This window comes from Stegostoma tigrinum, chromosome 3 (assembly GCF_030684315.1).
Source record: "Stegostoma tigrinum isolate sSteTig4 chromosome 3, sSteTig4.hap1, whole genome shotgun sequence".
Classification (NCBI taxonomy): domain Eukaryota; kingdom Metazoa; phylum Chordata; class Chondrichthyes; order Orectolobiformes; family Stegostomatidae; genus Stegostoma; species Stegostoma tigrinum.
In genome coordinates, this window is record NC_081356.1 from 22,823,739 (window position 1) to 22,837,249 (window position 13,511).

The window sequence follows — 13,511 nt, forward strand, 5'->3', positions numbered from 1 at the left end:
TCAAGAATATAAGGTCAACATCCCAGGTCTAGGGCATAATTTAAACTCAGCTAAAGGTTCAAGGTCTCTAGATGGTCCCTTGTCACACTTTCAAGTTTTGTGAAAGAGAGGAGCCTCAAGATGAGAAAATATAGAAAACTCTGAGATTGACAGAGAAGAATTCTTTTAGCTTTGAAACATATGATAAACCTTGCATGAGGAAATAGCATAACTGCAAATAATGCTTCCAAAGATATGACACTGTATATAATTTGATACCTGAGAAATTACGTAAAATATTTGCTTGCAATAACTGCAGCTTAGAATCTGTTTGAATATTGACACACAGAATATGGAGTTTTGGCTGATTTAAAAAAAATTCACATTGGTCCCATTAAATTTCGGCAATCTGTCAGATAACATTAAAATACGCATCGCGTGGATGGTTTGCATATTATTACTGAACGATTCACTGAATATTTTGGTGCCAAATGTGTTATCTTGCATTGTCACAAGAATCTCATTACAAATTGAGACTAAGGTACCTCGTATTACTGCTGCATTGCTGGGATGGTAATTTGGTTCCATTCTGTGACTGACAGAAAACATGACGACGTTGGATTCCCAGCCTCAGGCCCACACAATGGCTAGTGCACTATTGAAGAGAACATTTTAAGCCACAGTTTAACCTAATGATTCACACTGCGCAAACTGTTATTGCATTTAACATGAGAAGTAAACAAAAAAACTCAAGAAGTCCATACTTTCCATTCTTAGTTGAGCATCTTTTGCAGTTTAGTATGAAAATAATTATAGTGGAAAAAAGAGAGGGAGGACAATACCTTTAATTCAACCATATAATAGCACCTCTTACAGTGCAACTTTCCTTCTTTAAGGCATTGGGGGGATGGCATTGATTTTGTACATTTCGGTAGGAAGAATGTGGCCACATGTCGCAAAATAAGCATGTAGAGGTAGGAGACAAAGTGATATGGTTGCACGAGTACACAAATCACTAAAGACAGCAACCTCTGGGAATGCCTCCAGCTTCTGTAATTCTAATTACTACTGACGGCCCTGGGAAGTATCTTTAATTATGGAGACATATAACCAGAGGCCAGCTGCATTAGTGAGGAGCCAAAGGGTGAGCAGTAGTTTCCTCACTAGGTTCAGGTTCTGGTAACTGGATCCAGGCCCATTTAAGCTTCAGTGTTACATTCTGAAAGGTTTCTCCAAGGATGTGGAGCTGGAATTCTCTGAGCCAACGAATGAATGTGTAAATGTGGTGTACGTGGCATCTGTCCCTATTGCTTTACTTGGCACTAACCTCCAATCCTACTTTCCACAAGCCCTCCCTTTGCTCTCCCTTCCCTCTGCACCCTGACTCTCCTGGGATGTTGGCCCACTTAGGTCTCCTCCTCAGAATTCCACAGCCTAACTATCATCAGTTCTTTGGTTCATTTCCCCATCCCCATCTAACCTGGCACACCACCTGCTCTGCCTAGATCTCCCTTACCTACAATTCTCAGAGTCCCCCCACTCCAAACAAACTCTCCTCAGCTGTCCCTGCCCCCTGTACTGACTCTCCCTAGCATCCAACCCAACCACTTGCTCCAACTCCCCCAGCCAGTGTTCCTAGCCCTCACTGTCCTGATGCGCCAGGTTCCTCCTCTTGCAGTCCTTCCACTTATGCGTGATCTCAGCTTAATGTATAATCTGTCCATCCAGAAGTATTAAAGTGACTGAAAGGTTATCATATTAATGGCAATACAGATCAATCTCCTCTGTGTGTTTCTGTCCAAAAGCTCCCTGGTTACTATAGAATATTAGACGTGTACTAGCCAATTTCATGAAACTTTCAATCATGTACCCCAAAAGACATGAAGCCAAGTAATATGAGTATCGTGGTTTGGAAATGTGTGAAGGTTTGACTGACATGTCGCAATTTTCAGAAGCTGCATTTATCAGTTGCAATCAAAGAACTGCCTGCTTTTACTTAACATTCAGTGAGTAGTGGTGGGGGTGGGTGACTTAATTTTATGTTTTATTGAATGGCTTGGTGATCAGTCAAGCTGTGCAGGATGATATTAGAATGTACCTGAAACCCAGGTTCTGTATTTTACACATTAACTTTCATGCATAAACAACTCAAGTCAATTCTGAAACAACCTGTGGACTTGGAAAGCTGTTTCTGGAAAATAAAACAGATGCAGCAAATGTGATAGAAGCTAATTAAAATCATGTGCTTCACTGGATGAATTTTACTTGATTCATTTCATAGTAGTTTCAGTTTGTCAACACTCTGACTTCTTGGTGGCACCTATAGAATAAGTCTGTTAGTTTTACGTCCCATTCTTGGTCCTGCACAGGAAGTAAACACAATAGACTGAAAAAACAATTCCATCTTCATGAGAAAGGTAATTGAAACCTTCTTCGCTACTTTGTTCAAGTCAAAATAACTCACTGCTATAGCCTGATTGCCTTTATGAGTAACACTGTAGTGGCTATTGAGTCTAGGTTTGGAATCTTGCTGAGCTCACTGCAGGGTCAGTGAATGGGAGTTTAAGATCCTAATGCATTCAATGAATGAGTGTAAGAAGTCCAGGATGCAATTTCACACTAAATAGCTCCAGCTTAGTATTAGGTTTTGAGGAAAGTCAAGGTTCCCTGATATTTTGTAGTTCACTGAATGAAGGCCACAGTTATCTTGATCATTACCTGTTGAATGCTAGAGACATGCTCCATAAAGAAATTAATAACATGTCGTTGAATCAGGGCCGGTGATGGAATTTTTCTACTGTGCAATTATGTGATTGGGAAACACCAGGGGAACAATATTCCCTTTCAATCTAGCAATTTAAAACGCTAGGCTCACCTGCAAATGGGTAATAGTTCATTTCATTTCAGTCACAACTGCATGAAATGATTAAATTCAAATTGACTTTTACATACGACAATGATTAAATCAATGCAGGTGGCAAAACAGAAAGAGGCATGGATTATGGCTTAGCTTTAACTTTGTGTTATGATACAGCGCATAAATGTTCACAGAAGTGCCCGAGGATCTTTTGTAATGTTAATATAAAAAATAGATGTGAAGCAGCTGGCATCACGGGAGCTCCCACTGTTCAGGCAAACAAGGAAACTAGATTTTACTGGTAGCGACTAACTGGATTCCTGATCGATGGCCTAATGTAATAAACTACAGGCAAAAACAATCATATCCTCCATTATACCAAGAATTGTGCAATTTGATTTCTTTTCTCCTTTCACAAGTGAGAAATCAAACAATCAAACAAAGCAGGAGTGAGTATAAGTCCTTGAAATGTCTCTTAAATTTACTTAAGAGTGCACTTTTTAAAAAAAAACTTCCTTCCCTGGCCATAAGTATTTTGAACTTCTGAGTGAATCATATGATAGTTAGCGCACAGGAGGAGTGCAATTACGGCCAAAAATATAAGAAGGAATATTATGGCCAATTTCATGTGAAGCTCAGCAAACCATTTGTGCACACAGTGTGTAATTCTATTAACATATTGAATACTAAAGAGTTAATTATAGGTTCATGGTTTAGTGTCAGCTGTAACTATCATCAAATGTATCTGCTGTCTCCTTTCCAAAAGCTCTGACACATCAATGAGCTGAAGTCAAGCATAATCATTGCCCCAAGTTAGGTTCTCTAATCTCAGGAGTTCCAGCTTCTGATGGTTCATGTGAATAAATAACATTTCCTAATTTAATACTGCTACCTGCAGAATGATACTGTTTAAATAAGGCAGAGACTCAGATTTAATAATTAGCCTTTTCTCCTTCAGTGCTTTTGCTTGTTTGCATCTAGCTAAAGTGCCGTAAGTAATCCCCATGTTTAGTCTTTTAAATTGTATTTCATTTATTACAAAGAACTGGTTAAATCTGTTAAACTCAGGCATACTGGATTAGGCTTTCGGTTTAGAAGTATGCAAACAAACTAGAGTTCAAGAGCTAAAAAGCAAATCATTTTTTAAAATTTTACTACAACGATTAGCCCTGTAAGAATACTTGTCATTTCAGGCCGGCATGTTAAAATGCCAGGTTACCTAACATCGATATGTTTAGAGAGACTGGAAAAATTAAATGCTAATTGCTTAAAGAAATGTACATAGCCAGAGCTAATAAAGGTTTTAACAGCACAGGTCATTTATTTATCACTGCTATTAGGCAAATAAACTAGTTCTAGGCCAATGGAAACATTAAAGAAACTTCCTGTACCATTCCACAAAATCATTCCAACATCTAATATTTAGTTATCCTTCAGTAGCCTAGTCAGTAGTACCAGGAAGATCTAATTTCCTTGTTGGTCTGTACAGTGAGAGCTTGCATTATTATATAGAAAATAGAATAGAATCTCTACAGCATGGAAACAGGCCCTTCAGCCTAACAAGTCCACACCGTCCCTCAGAGCATCCCACTCAAGACTCATCCCCCTATAACCTACCTGATTTAGTATGACCAATTCAACTAGCCTGCACATCTTTGGACTTTGGGAGGAAACCGGATCACCTGGAGGAAACCCACACAGACACAGGGAGAACATGGAAACTCCACACGGACAGTCACCCAAGGCTGGAATCGAATCAGGGTTCCTGGCGCTGTGAGGTTGCAGAGCTAACTGCTGAGCCACCATGCTAACCGCTGAGCAATCTTGCATTTATTTTTATGTTAAATTAAAGGACTCTTCGGCATGTCTGTGAAAATTTTTGTCCAGCTTTTCTAACACTAATTCAGATATAACAGAGGGAATGTTTCCATATCTTCCTTGAGCAACAGGTTTTAACATAGCTCACTGGAAATATTAACCACAGAATAGATGTAGTATTTGACCTGTTGCTGACTTTTCATTAGTTTTATTTCATTCTTCAGAGCTGAAAACTGAGAACTGTGAGCTGAAAATCTCCTTTTGGACTGTGGACAGCAATTGTGCTAAAAGGAACAAGTAAGCTGCTGGTTGTTTGCATGTGGTAGTAGGAACTGCCAATGTTGGAGTCTGAGATAACAAGGTGTGGAGCTGGATGAACACAGCAGGCCAAGCAGCATCAGAGGAGCAGGAAAGCTGATGTTTCGGGTCTGGGCCCTTCTTCAGAAATGTGGGTTGGAAGGTGGCTCTGAAATGAAGAGAGAGGTGGGGAGGCAGTGATAGAAGGTGGACAGTGGAGCTGATAGGTGGAGAAAAGACATGTCAAGAAGGTGGTGATGAAACTAGTAAAGGTGAGTATAGGTAGGGAGTTGGGATGGGGGTTTGTCAGTGAGGAGGGAGGGGCGGGTAGGAGGAAGGGTAGACGGACAGGTCAAGGTGGTGGGGATGAAGCTAGTAGGTGAGTGTAGATAGGGAGTGGGGGTTGGGTAGTGAGGTGGGGGGAGCAGATATGTGGGAGAGAAGACGGATAGATCAAGGAGGCAGGGACGAGAGAGGGTGCTGGTCTTGGGAGTGGGGTGGGGAGATTTTGAAGCTCATAAAGCCCACATTGAGACTATTGGGTTGTAGGGTTCCAAGGTGGAATATGAGGTGCTGTTCCTCCAGTTTCCAGGTGGCATCATTGTGATACTAGAGGAGGCCAAAGATGGACATGTCATCCAGGGAGTGGGAGGGGGAGGTGAAGTGGTTCGTGCCTGTGAGGTGTTGTCATTTGTTGCGAACCGAGCATAGGTTGTTTATATGGCCTGGCCTGGAAGTTAATTACAGGTTGCTACTTGATCAAAAGGTTAGATACTGAAGAAGAGCAGTATGTTTAAACAGATAATAGGTGTTAGCGATTAACAAGGTCAGTATATGGGATTGGTTCCAGTAGGTCTAGAAGAGATCTTATACTTGACTAGGTATTGAATGACAACTGGGACCTAGTAGTGGGGAGACAGTCAGTCCGACAGTGACAGTCCAGACTGTGAACTAGGTTTTGGATTTGCTTTCTCTCTGAAATGGAGTTTGGCTGTTGAAGTGACAGCATAAAGATTTTAACGCTCCCTGCCATTATTAGATGTCAAAAGTTCGGAGAATAGAAACTAAGTTATAAATGTTATTAACTGCCTCTGAATGAGTTAAAAAGGTGGACCTGATCAAAATCTTCAGAAAATCAACTAAGAAACAATCATTTATGCCTGTGGAATAACACATTGTATAAACTATTTTAATAATGTGGCCAGTTTTGTTACTTTCTTTTATTTATGTCTTAATTGTGTTTGTCTGTCTGCCATTTGTATGAATGGGGCTGAAAACAAGGGTTACTGGGTTTAAACATAAATATCAATTAGATTACATTTACTTAAATTTGCTCTGCTAAAGTCACTATATTATGAATAAAATTATTAAGTCTTTTGTTTAAACTACAAACCAGTGTTGAGTATTGATTATTCGCAGAGTCTAGGGTTGGTTAATCCAAAAAAAATCTGGTTGGGAACCACTGGGTTGAATTTTCAGGGTCTTTGACAGTTTAGTTTTACTATGCTGTGAATACAAAGGTAGAAAGACTGGTTTGGTTTGACTATATGTCTTTTTTATTACAGTAAAAATCTCAAAACTGTTTGACCATGCTGGCAGATTTGTGCTGCAGGCTTGGTGAAGACCACCTGCGATGGAGATACCCCAATCCCAAAAGATCATTTCTGAAAATGGCTTGCCAAAATAGGACAGAAGGATGAACTTTCTGGAGGGAATACAATCAACAGAACAAACACAGACCCTAAGAATAATCCAGCCTCAGACTGACAAGCTTTATTAATGAGACGATAGGGGTGCCAAATGCATACCCTCTCAATATCAAAACATTTTCTGCAGCCAGTCTGGGCACCTGCACCTCTCCAACTTCGGACCTGCTCCCATGGTTTAGATATGCTGGCAGTGAACAAAGAAACTAAAAAAAATGTTTGTTCAATGACCTAGTAATATAGCATGTGACAGATATTTCACTTTGCAGAATACCATTTCGCAACAAACAATATAAAGTTGACAAATCAAGCATTATTTATAAGAAATCACCATTAGCATCAAGTTTCATAGCTAGTACAAACCTGTCCCCAGTTTGAAGTGAACCACTCTGAACAAAGTTGCCTGTTACACATCTGGGAATCTGTTGGTTTCTTTCCTGACTGAGCACAGAATCCAGGTGACAGATCAACAAGAATTCCAGCTGCTGTGACCTTCTGACAACTGACCAGGCGCTGCCGTGTTCCTCCTCCGCAGCGCTGGGTACAAGGGGACCAGCTGCTTACAATCCACCTAGCAAATATCCATTACAAAAAAAATCAACCTCTCTTCAGCTTATCCAACTTATGTCCTAACACACAATCCCTGTTTAACTCTAAATAAATGCAAAATTCTGTGGATGCTGAAAATCTGAAATAACAGGAAGTGCTGGAGAAACTCAGGAATTTTGGCAGCATCTGTGGAGATAGAAACAAAATTACTTTTTTATTGTCTCTGTAGAAATGCTGCCACATTTGCTGAGTTTCTCCAGCATTTTCTATTTCTAATTCTGTTTAATTCTGTCACCTTTCTAACACATTCCCATTTCCCCTTACAACATTTCTCTCTCCGATCACGATTGCTGTCAGCCACATGAACACATTTCAGTAGATCCCCCACAGTGTGGAAACAGGCCCTTCGGCCCAACAAGTCCACCACCCCCCATTAGAGCATCCCACCCAGACTCATCCCCCTATAACCCACACGGCCCTGAACACTACGGGCAATTTAGCATGGCCGATCCACCTAGCCTACACATCTTCAGACTGTGGGAGGAAACCGAAGCACCCAGAGGAAACCCACGCAGACACAGAGAGAATGTGCAAACTCCGCACAGCTACCCGGGGCTGGAACTGAACCCGGGTTCCTGGTGCTGTGAGGCTGCAGTGCTAACCACAGAGCCACCATGCCACCCATTACCAGTCCTAAAATCCCATTCCATTTGCTTGCATCCCTATTCTACATAAATTTCAGTTAAACTACTTAATGATAGTTTCCATTCTGAGTTCAATTGCCTTGCCGAATGTAACAATTTATCAATGAGCCCAAATGAAAATGTCCACATTAACTCAATTGAGTCAAACACTCTGAAATGAGTTTACACTTGCAGTAGAACTTAGGACCTCACAGCTGCTGAGCCAGAATTTTTTACATTGCTGTTTACCTCAAATTTCCTCCCTTCTTCTTGAAGCTACAAAGCCAGCTGGGGTTCCTGGGTAGGTTGCGGCAAGTTAGTTTGCATTTTACACAGATGTGTTTCTTTTTAATGGTCTGCTGAGTACTTGATTAAATTTGATCTAGGTCGTAAAAGTTTCATTTTCAATGACTGAGCCTTAAATGTGTTATGAATGTGAGATTTTCAGTCACAGGATGAGGACGTCACTGGCTAGCCAGCATCTATTGCCCATCCTGAATTGCACAGAGGGCAGTTAAGGGTCAACCACATTGCTGTGGGTCTGGAGTCACATGTAGGCCAGACCAGGTAAGGATGGCAGATTCCTTTCCATGAAGGGCATTAGTGAACCAGATGGGTTTTTCCCCAATCAATTGGCAGTGGATTCACAGTCATCATTAGACCTTTAATTCCAAATATTTTATTGAATTCAAATTCCACCATCTGCTGTGGTGTGAATTGAATCTGCATTCCTCAGGTCTCTGAATTAACAGTCCAGCAATAATACCACTAGGCCATCACTTCCCCAACATATGTAAGAGGTAATTCATTCGGTGTTAAGTTCCCTGATGATTCCTACTCATAAGAGGTTCAGTATGGAGTGCACCTCACCTCATGATCAAAGTAACAGCTAGTCCGGGGAAGGATAAACTCCTGGACTAAACTGGAACAAACGTGGAGTTTTAAAGCAGTAAAGATAGTCAAGTGTTAGCGACAATTGTATTATCATTTGTCATAAACTATTCAGTATGGATTTTTATTTGGTGCCTTCTCCAATTCTCTCCAAAGTCCTGGATCTTTAATAAAAAAATTTAATTTTTTGCAATGAATGGCCAATTCACAGTCTGAGGTTTCCTTTCCCCTTCCCAATTTTCACACATGGAGAACTCAGCCCTGTAAGTAGATCTTGATCTTGATCATTACTGCGCTAGCCCTCATCCCCTAGTTTACATAGTTCAGGTTAAATGCTCATCCCACTTAAAACAGAACATTCAGTTTTAAGCTCCAATACTCCTCATATCCACTTTCCTGCTCTTTCCCTGTAACCCATGATTCCCCTACAGATCTTAGCTTTAAAAATACACAAGGACTACTATGCCCCCACTGCTCTGTGGCATGGAGTTCCAAAACCACTCAACCCTCAGAAAAGGGATTCCTCTTTATCTCATTATTTAATTAGTGCCTCTTAATCCAAAATGCCCTTTGGTCCCAGAATCTCCCATGAGGGGAAACATTTTTTCAGTGTTTACTCTATTGGTCCCCTTAAGAATCCAATATGTTTCAATGAGATTGCCTCTCATTCCTCTAAATTCCAAAGAGTCCCAAGCTGGGTAATCTTTGCTCACAAGACAATCTCACCATATCAGGGGTCATCCTAGTGAACCTTCTCTGAACTGCCTCCAATGAAACAATGTACTTCCTTACTTAAGGGGACCAACATTGCTCACAATACTCTAGATGTGGTCTCACCAGCACCTTATATAGTAGCAGCAAGATTTCCATACTCTTTATATTCCAACCCTCTTGAAAAAAAGGATCAACATTCCTTTACCTTCTGTACCTGTGCACAAGCTTTCTGTGTTTTCATTCATAAGCCTTTCAAGTTCATTTGTGTTGCAGGTTTCTGCAGTTTTTTTTCTTCATTTTAATAGTACTGTTTCATTTCTTACTTCCAAAATGAACAATTTCACATTATACACATCTTGCCAATGATTCTCGCCCCAAGGAATGTTGGGCATGATCAGTTTGGGCCTGCCGTTTCTGGAGGACACTTGGAGGTGTGCGAATGCTGAGGTTGGTTGGGTAGAGGCCCATCATGATTCTCTGAGCCTCTGGTCTCTGGATTAACAGTCCAGCAATAATACCACTGGGCCATTACCCAGATCTAACTATACTTCTGGAGCACTAAGGTCTCCTCCATAAATCTGTGAGTCCCACATTGTAGATTAAAGCTTTTGAAACTGCAAAAATAATGTCTGTTTCAGCTCAAAGCTAATTTCAAATGGCTCCGCTAAATTTTCATCTCCCAGCTTTATGATTCACATTCTGCCCCCTTTCCTCCATCTAGAAAAATGGGATCAGTTGGAAATAGGAGAGAACTTGCAATCCCTGTATAGCCTGCCATTTTCATAGATCTCTTGCATCATATTGGCTCTGTAAAAGTCAAGCCCTTTTTCTTTGGACAGGATTTTCAATAATATTTGATCAAAATGTTATAAAGGCCTCATGTTTTTATAAAGGTCGATAATCCCAAATGGATATCGAGCCCACTGGAGACTGACAGAGAGATGCACTTGTGAATGACGGCACAAGTTTCTGTGGTGAGTACAGAGACTAACCAGGGAGTTAAGAGGGGAACCCACTGAGGCTGGGCAGAGGCACCCACCAAAACCAGGCAGAAGGACCACCGTGAGTAATAGCGAGGAGGCTGATCTGGATCGATGCCAACATCCTGCCCATTTTAATGGTTGAGCTTCATTAGCTAACTAATAAAACTAAGCAACTAAATTTTAATGAGTCTCTCGTGTACAGCTATGAATTACTGCACTCTCAGACATGCATACATGTGAAACTTGACCCACTTTCAGTGGGAACATCTGTGAAGTCAGCAACATAGCATCACAGTCAAGATATTAGACAACTCATTTTCTTTGCTATATTTCAGCATATAGACCAATTATAATGTTTCTGTATCAGAAAATGTGCTAAAAGTGAGCACTGATTATCTGTCAAAATTATGCATGTAACTAAGTTTAGCTGCTTCCAGGAAAAGTAAATAGTGAGATATTTCAGCTATTCAGATTATGTACTCACCGTGGAGGACAGTCCCTCACATTGCATGGAACTGTCTGGATGTCTGGTTGAGGCTTGTCTTTGCAATGAAACTTGTCAACCTCAATGCTGTTGTCCTGCAGACACTTCAGCTTTGGAAACCGCACACCTTTATTCCCACATGGCGCTGAGCATGGTATAAGTTCACCAATCAACCACTCATATTCTAACACAAAGAAATGGAAACTGACATCTTCTCCATAATGGAAAACATCTCAATGTTTAACAAAACTAATAATTATGCTATACATCTTCACTATTTTCGCTTGATCACATCAAACAGTCTTACAACGCTTCTGATGTTTCTCAAAGGACAGAATCATTTCATTTCTGCTACCAAATTATAATAACTATTAAAATCTTTCAAGTAGTTTTGCCCTGTTTTCTTAATCTCCAATCTTTCCTCACATTCCCCTTATGTTTTCATAATATTGATATTGAATTTACATTAGGCGATATAATCCTTTGACCACACTGTTACCCTTGCCTACTTCCCTCAAGTCAGATTATTTGAAAGTGGACCCTTGCTATGTTGAAGGCCTCTGATATCAGTGACTTGAGGTAGTTATCTGATCAATAGTACACATGCAGAAATGATCGTCCAGCAAGAGAGAATCTGATCATCTCCCCTTGACATTCAATCTCTTTACAATGCTGAATCGACCAGTGTCAACACTGTCACTGGGGATTGCTATTCATTGAACTGAAATTGAAATAAATTGAGCTGAACTAGACTAGCTGTAATAAACACTAAAGTTATAAGAACAGCCCAGAGATGGAATCCTGCACAGAATAACTCATCTCCTGACCTGCCTGGTCATCACTCAATTGGATTCTCTTGTTAGGGAGAAATTAGGCATGGTACTCATGGTGTGAATGTTAATTATCAATTATCAGCTCAAGTCTGATTGTTGTCTAGATTTTTGTGCACGTGGGCACCGGCTGCATTAATATTGAAGGAGTTGTGAATACTGTTGGACAATCTTTGTTCTCCTTTAACAAAACACTGAATTATTTTACTATTCTGCACCTTGGAACTGGAAGAGGATGTCAAATGTTATGTCATGATATAATTTTGCCATCGATTTGGCAAAGATAATGTTGATGTTTGATCATCACTGCTTGCTCAACATTTCACCATCATGGCATACTTGATCTGGAAGATTTGGGGCTGGGTATTAAAAGTCAATAGTTTTCTTTTTACTTAAATGTTTAGTGCTTGTCTTACAGTTTGCAGACAAGGAAATTAAACAAATTCTTGTTTGGTTTAGGGAATGAGCTGCAAATCTGTTCTTCCCTGAGCAGTAAGAGGGCAGCATCGCATTAATAATTTACGTTACTGTCATTTAATATGAGAAGCGTACCTGCTATCTCCAGTGTAACCTTTAGTGTGAGGTACCCAGCTTCATTCTGACTTATACAGCTGTAATTGCCTTGATGCTCTTTTGTGATAGCTGGGATTCGAAGAACCTGCTGTGAGGCTTGGATGTGATGTTGCTGTTCTAACCTTGGGCCTATGACTTTGCCATTATACAACCAGCTGATGCTTGGTTTTGGGTAGCCTTTAACAGGGCAACCTGGAATAGAAAAAGAAAATTATTGGAACTGGTAGCATTTCATGTATAAAAGGTGGTTGTCAACAAGATTAAGTTTTAGTCTTTCTAAATCTCATTAAAATACAGCCAATCAAGATACTTCACTTCTTAAATCGTTGTTCCCAAAACTTCTTAGTCTATAAATAAAAAGGTGTGAGGTAGATTAGTATTATAGATCAATAAACAGTTGCTATTTGTTGTGATGTGCTGACAAATTCATCAATCTGCAGAAATTTCCAAACCTTCGATAGGAAGTGGAATTTACCACAAAAAGACATTTAAACGTTCTAATGGGAGCTACAATTTGTTTTATAAACACAGGATTCTTCTAATAATTATGATATTTTCCCAAATGACTACTTCTGGCCTCTTTGGTTTTTAACTCCCTATCTGTATGTTTTACTAATTAAAGGTGGTTTGAGGTAATTCACTACCAACAATCCTCGTTTTACTTTAGTTAGATCGATCTAGTGATTAGTGGTAATGGAAATACCAACAAAGACAACTTACTTAAGGCACAGAAGTTTTATTGCATGATCACAATAATTAAACTATGTTTGGTCAGGTATAATGACTAGCATTGTGGTGAGCTGGTACAGATACATCTGCTCCCTTTGAAAGGAAGAGTAAAGTTCCTTGTCTCCACCATTAGATATTCTATAACATCAGTAGATTGGGTGGAGCCAACACAGCATTAACAATAGCCCCTTCAGAGCTATTACCTTACACAAAAGTAACTTAGAAGACTGGATTTACACATTGTCCTTTCACTCCCAGAAGAAAACTATGTTTAGAATTTGGAAAGATACAGAATACTGTTGGGAATACGTATTGACGGTCTTTGCAAACAAATGGAAAATAGGGAAATGTTTAGCCATTTTCCCGATTAGAATGGGTTTTGCCATGTGATGTCTTGGAAATTAAGTTAACAGTTCAA

The 13,511-nt window shown here is 40.0% G+C and overlaps 1 protein-coding gene across 1 annotated transcript in view; it reads right to left on the minus strand.

Annotated features, from left to right (window-relative positions):
• The window catches only part of LOC125451321 (ADAMTS-like protein 1), a 515,681-nt gene that overhangs the window by 6,813 nt on the left and 495,357 nt on the right, over positions 1–13,511 (minus strand). Inside the window, exons 25-28 of the mRNA XM_048528318.2 lie at positions 12,344–12,556; positions 10,962–11,145; positions 7,021–7,228; positions 525–634 (exon numbers count right to left, since the gene is read on the minus strand). Coding sequence (XP_048384275.2) covers positions 525–634; positions 7,021–7,228; positions 10,962–11,145; positions 12,344–12,556 — 715 coding nt within the window. The remainder of the gene's footprint in view (positions 1–524; positions 635–7,020; positions 7,229–10,961; positions 11,146–12,343; positions 12,557–13,511) is intronic.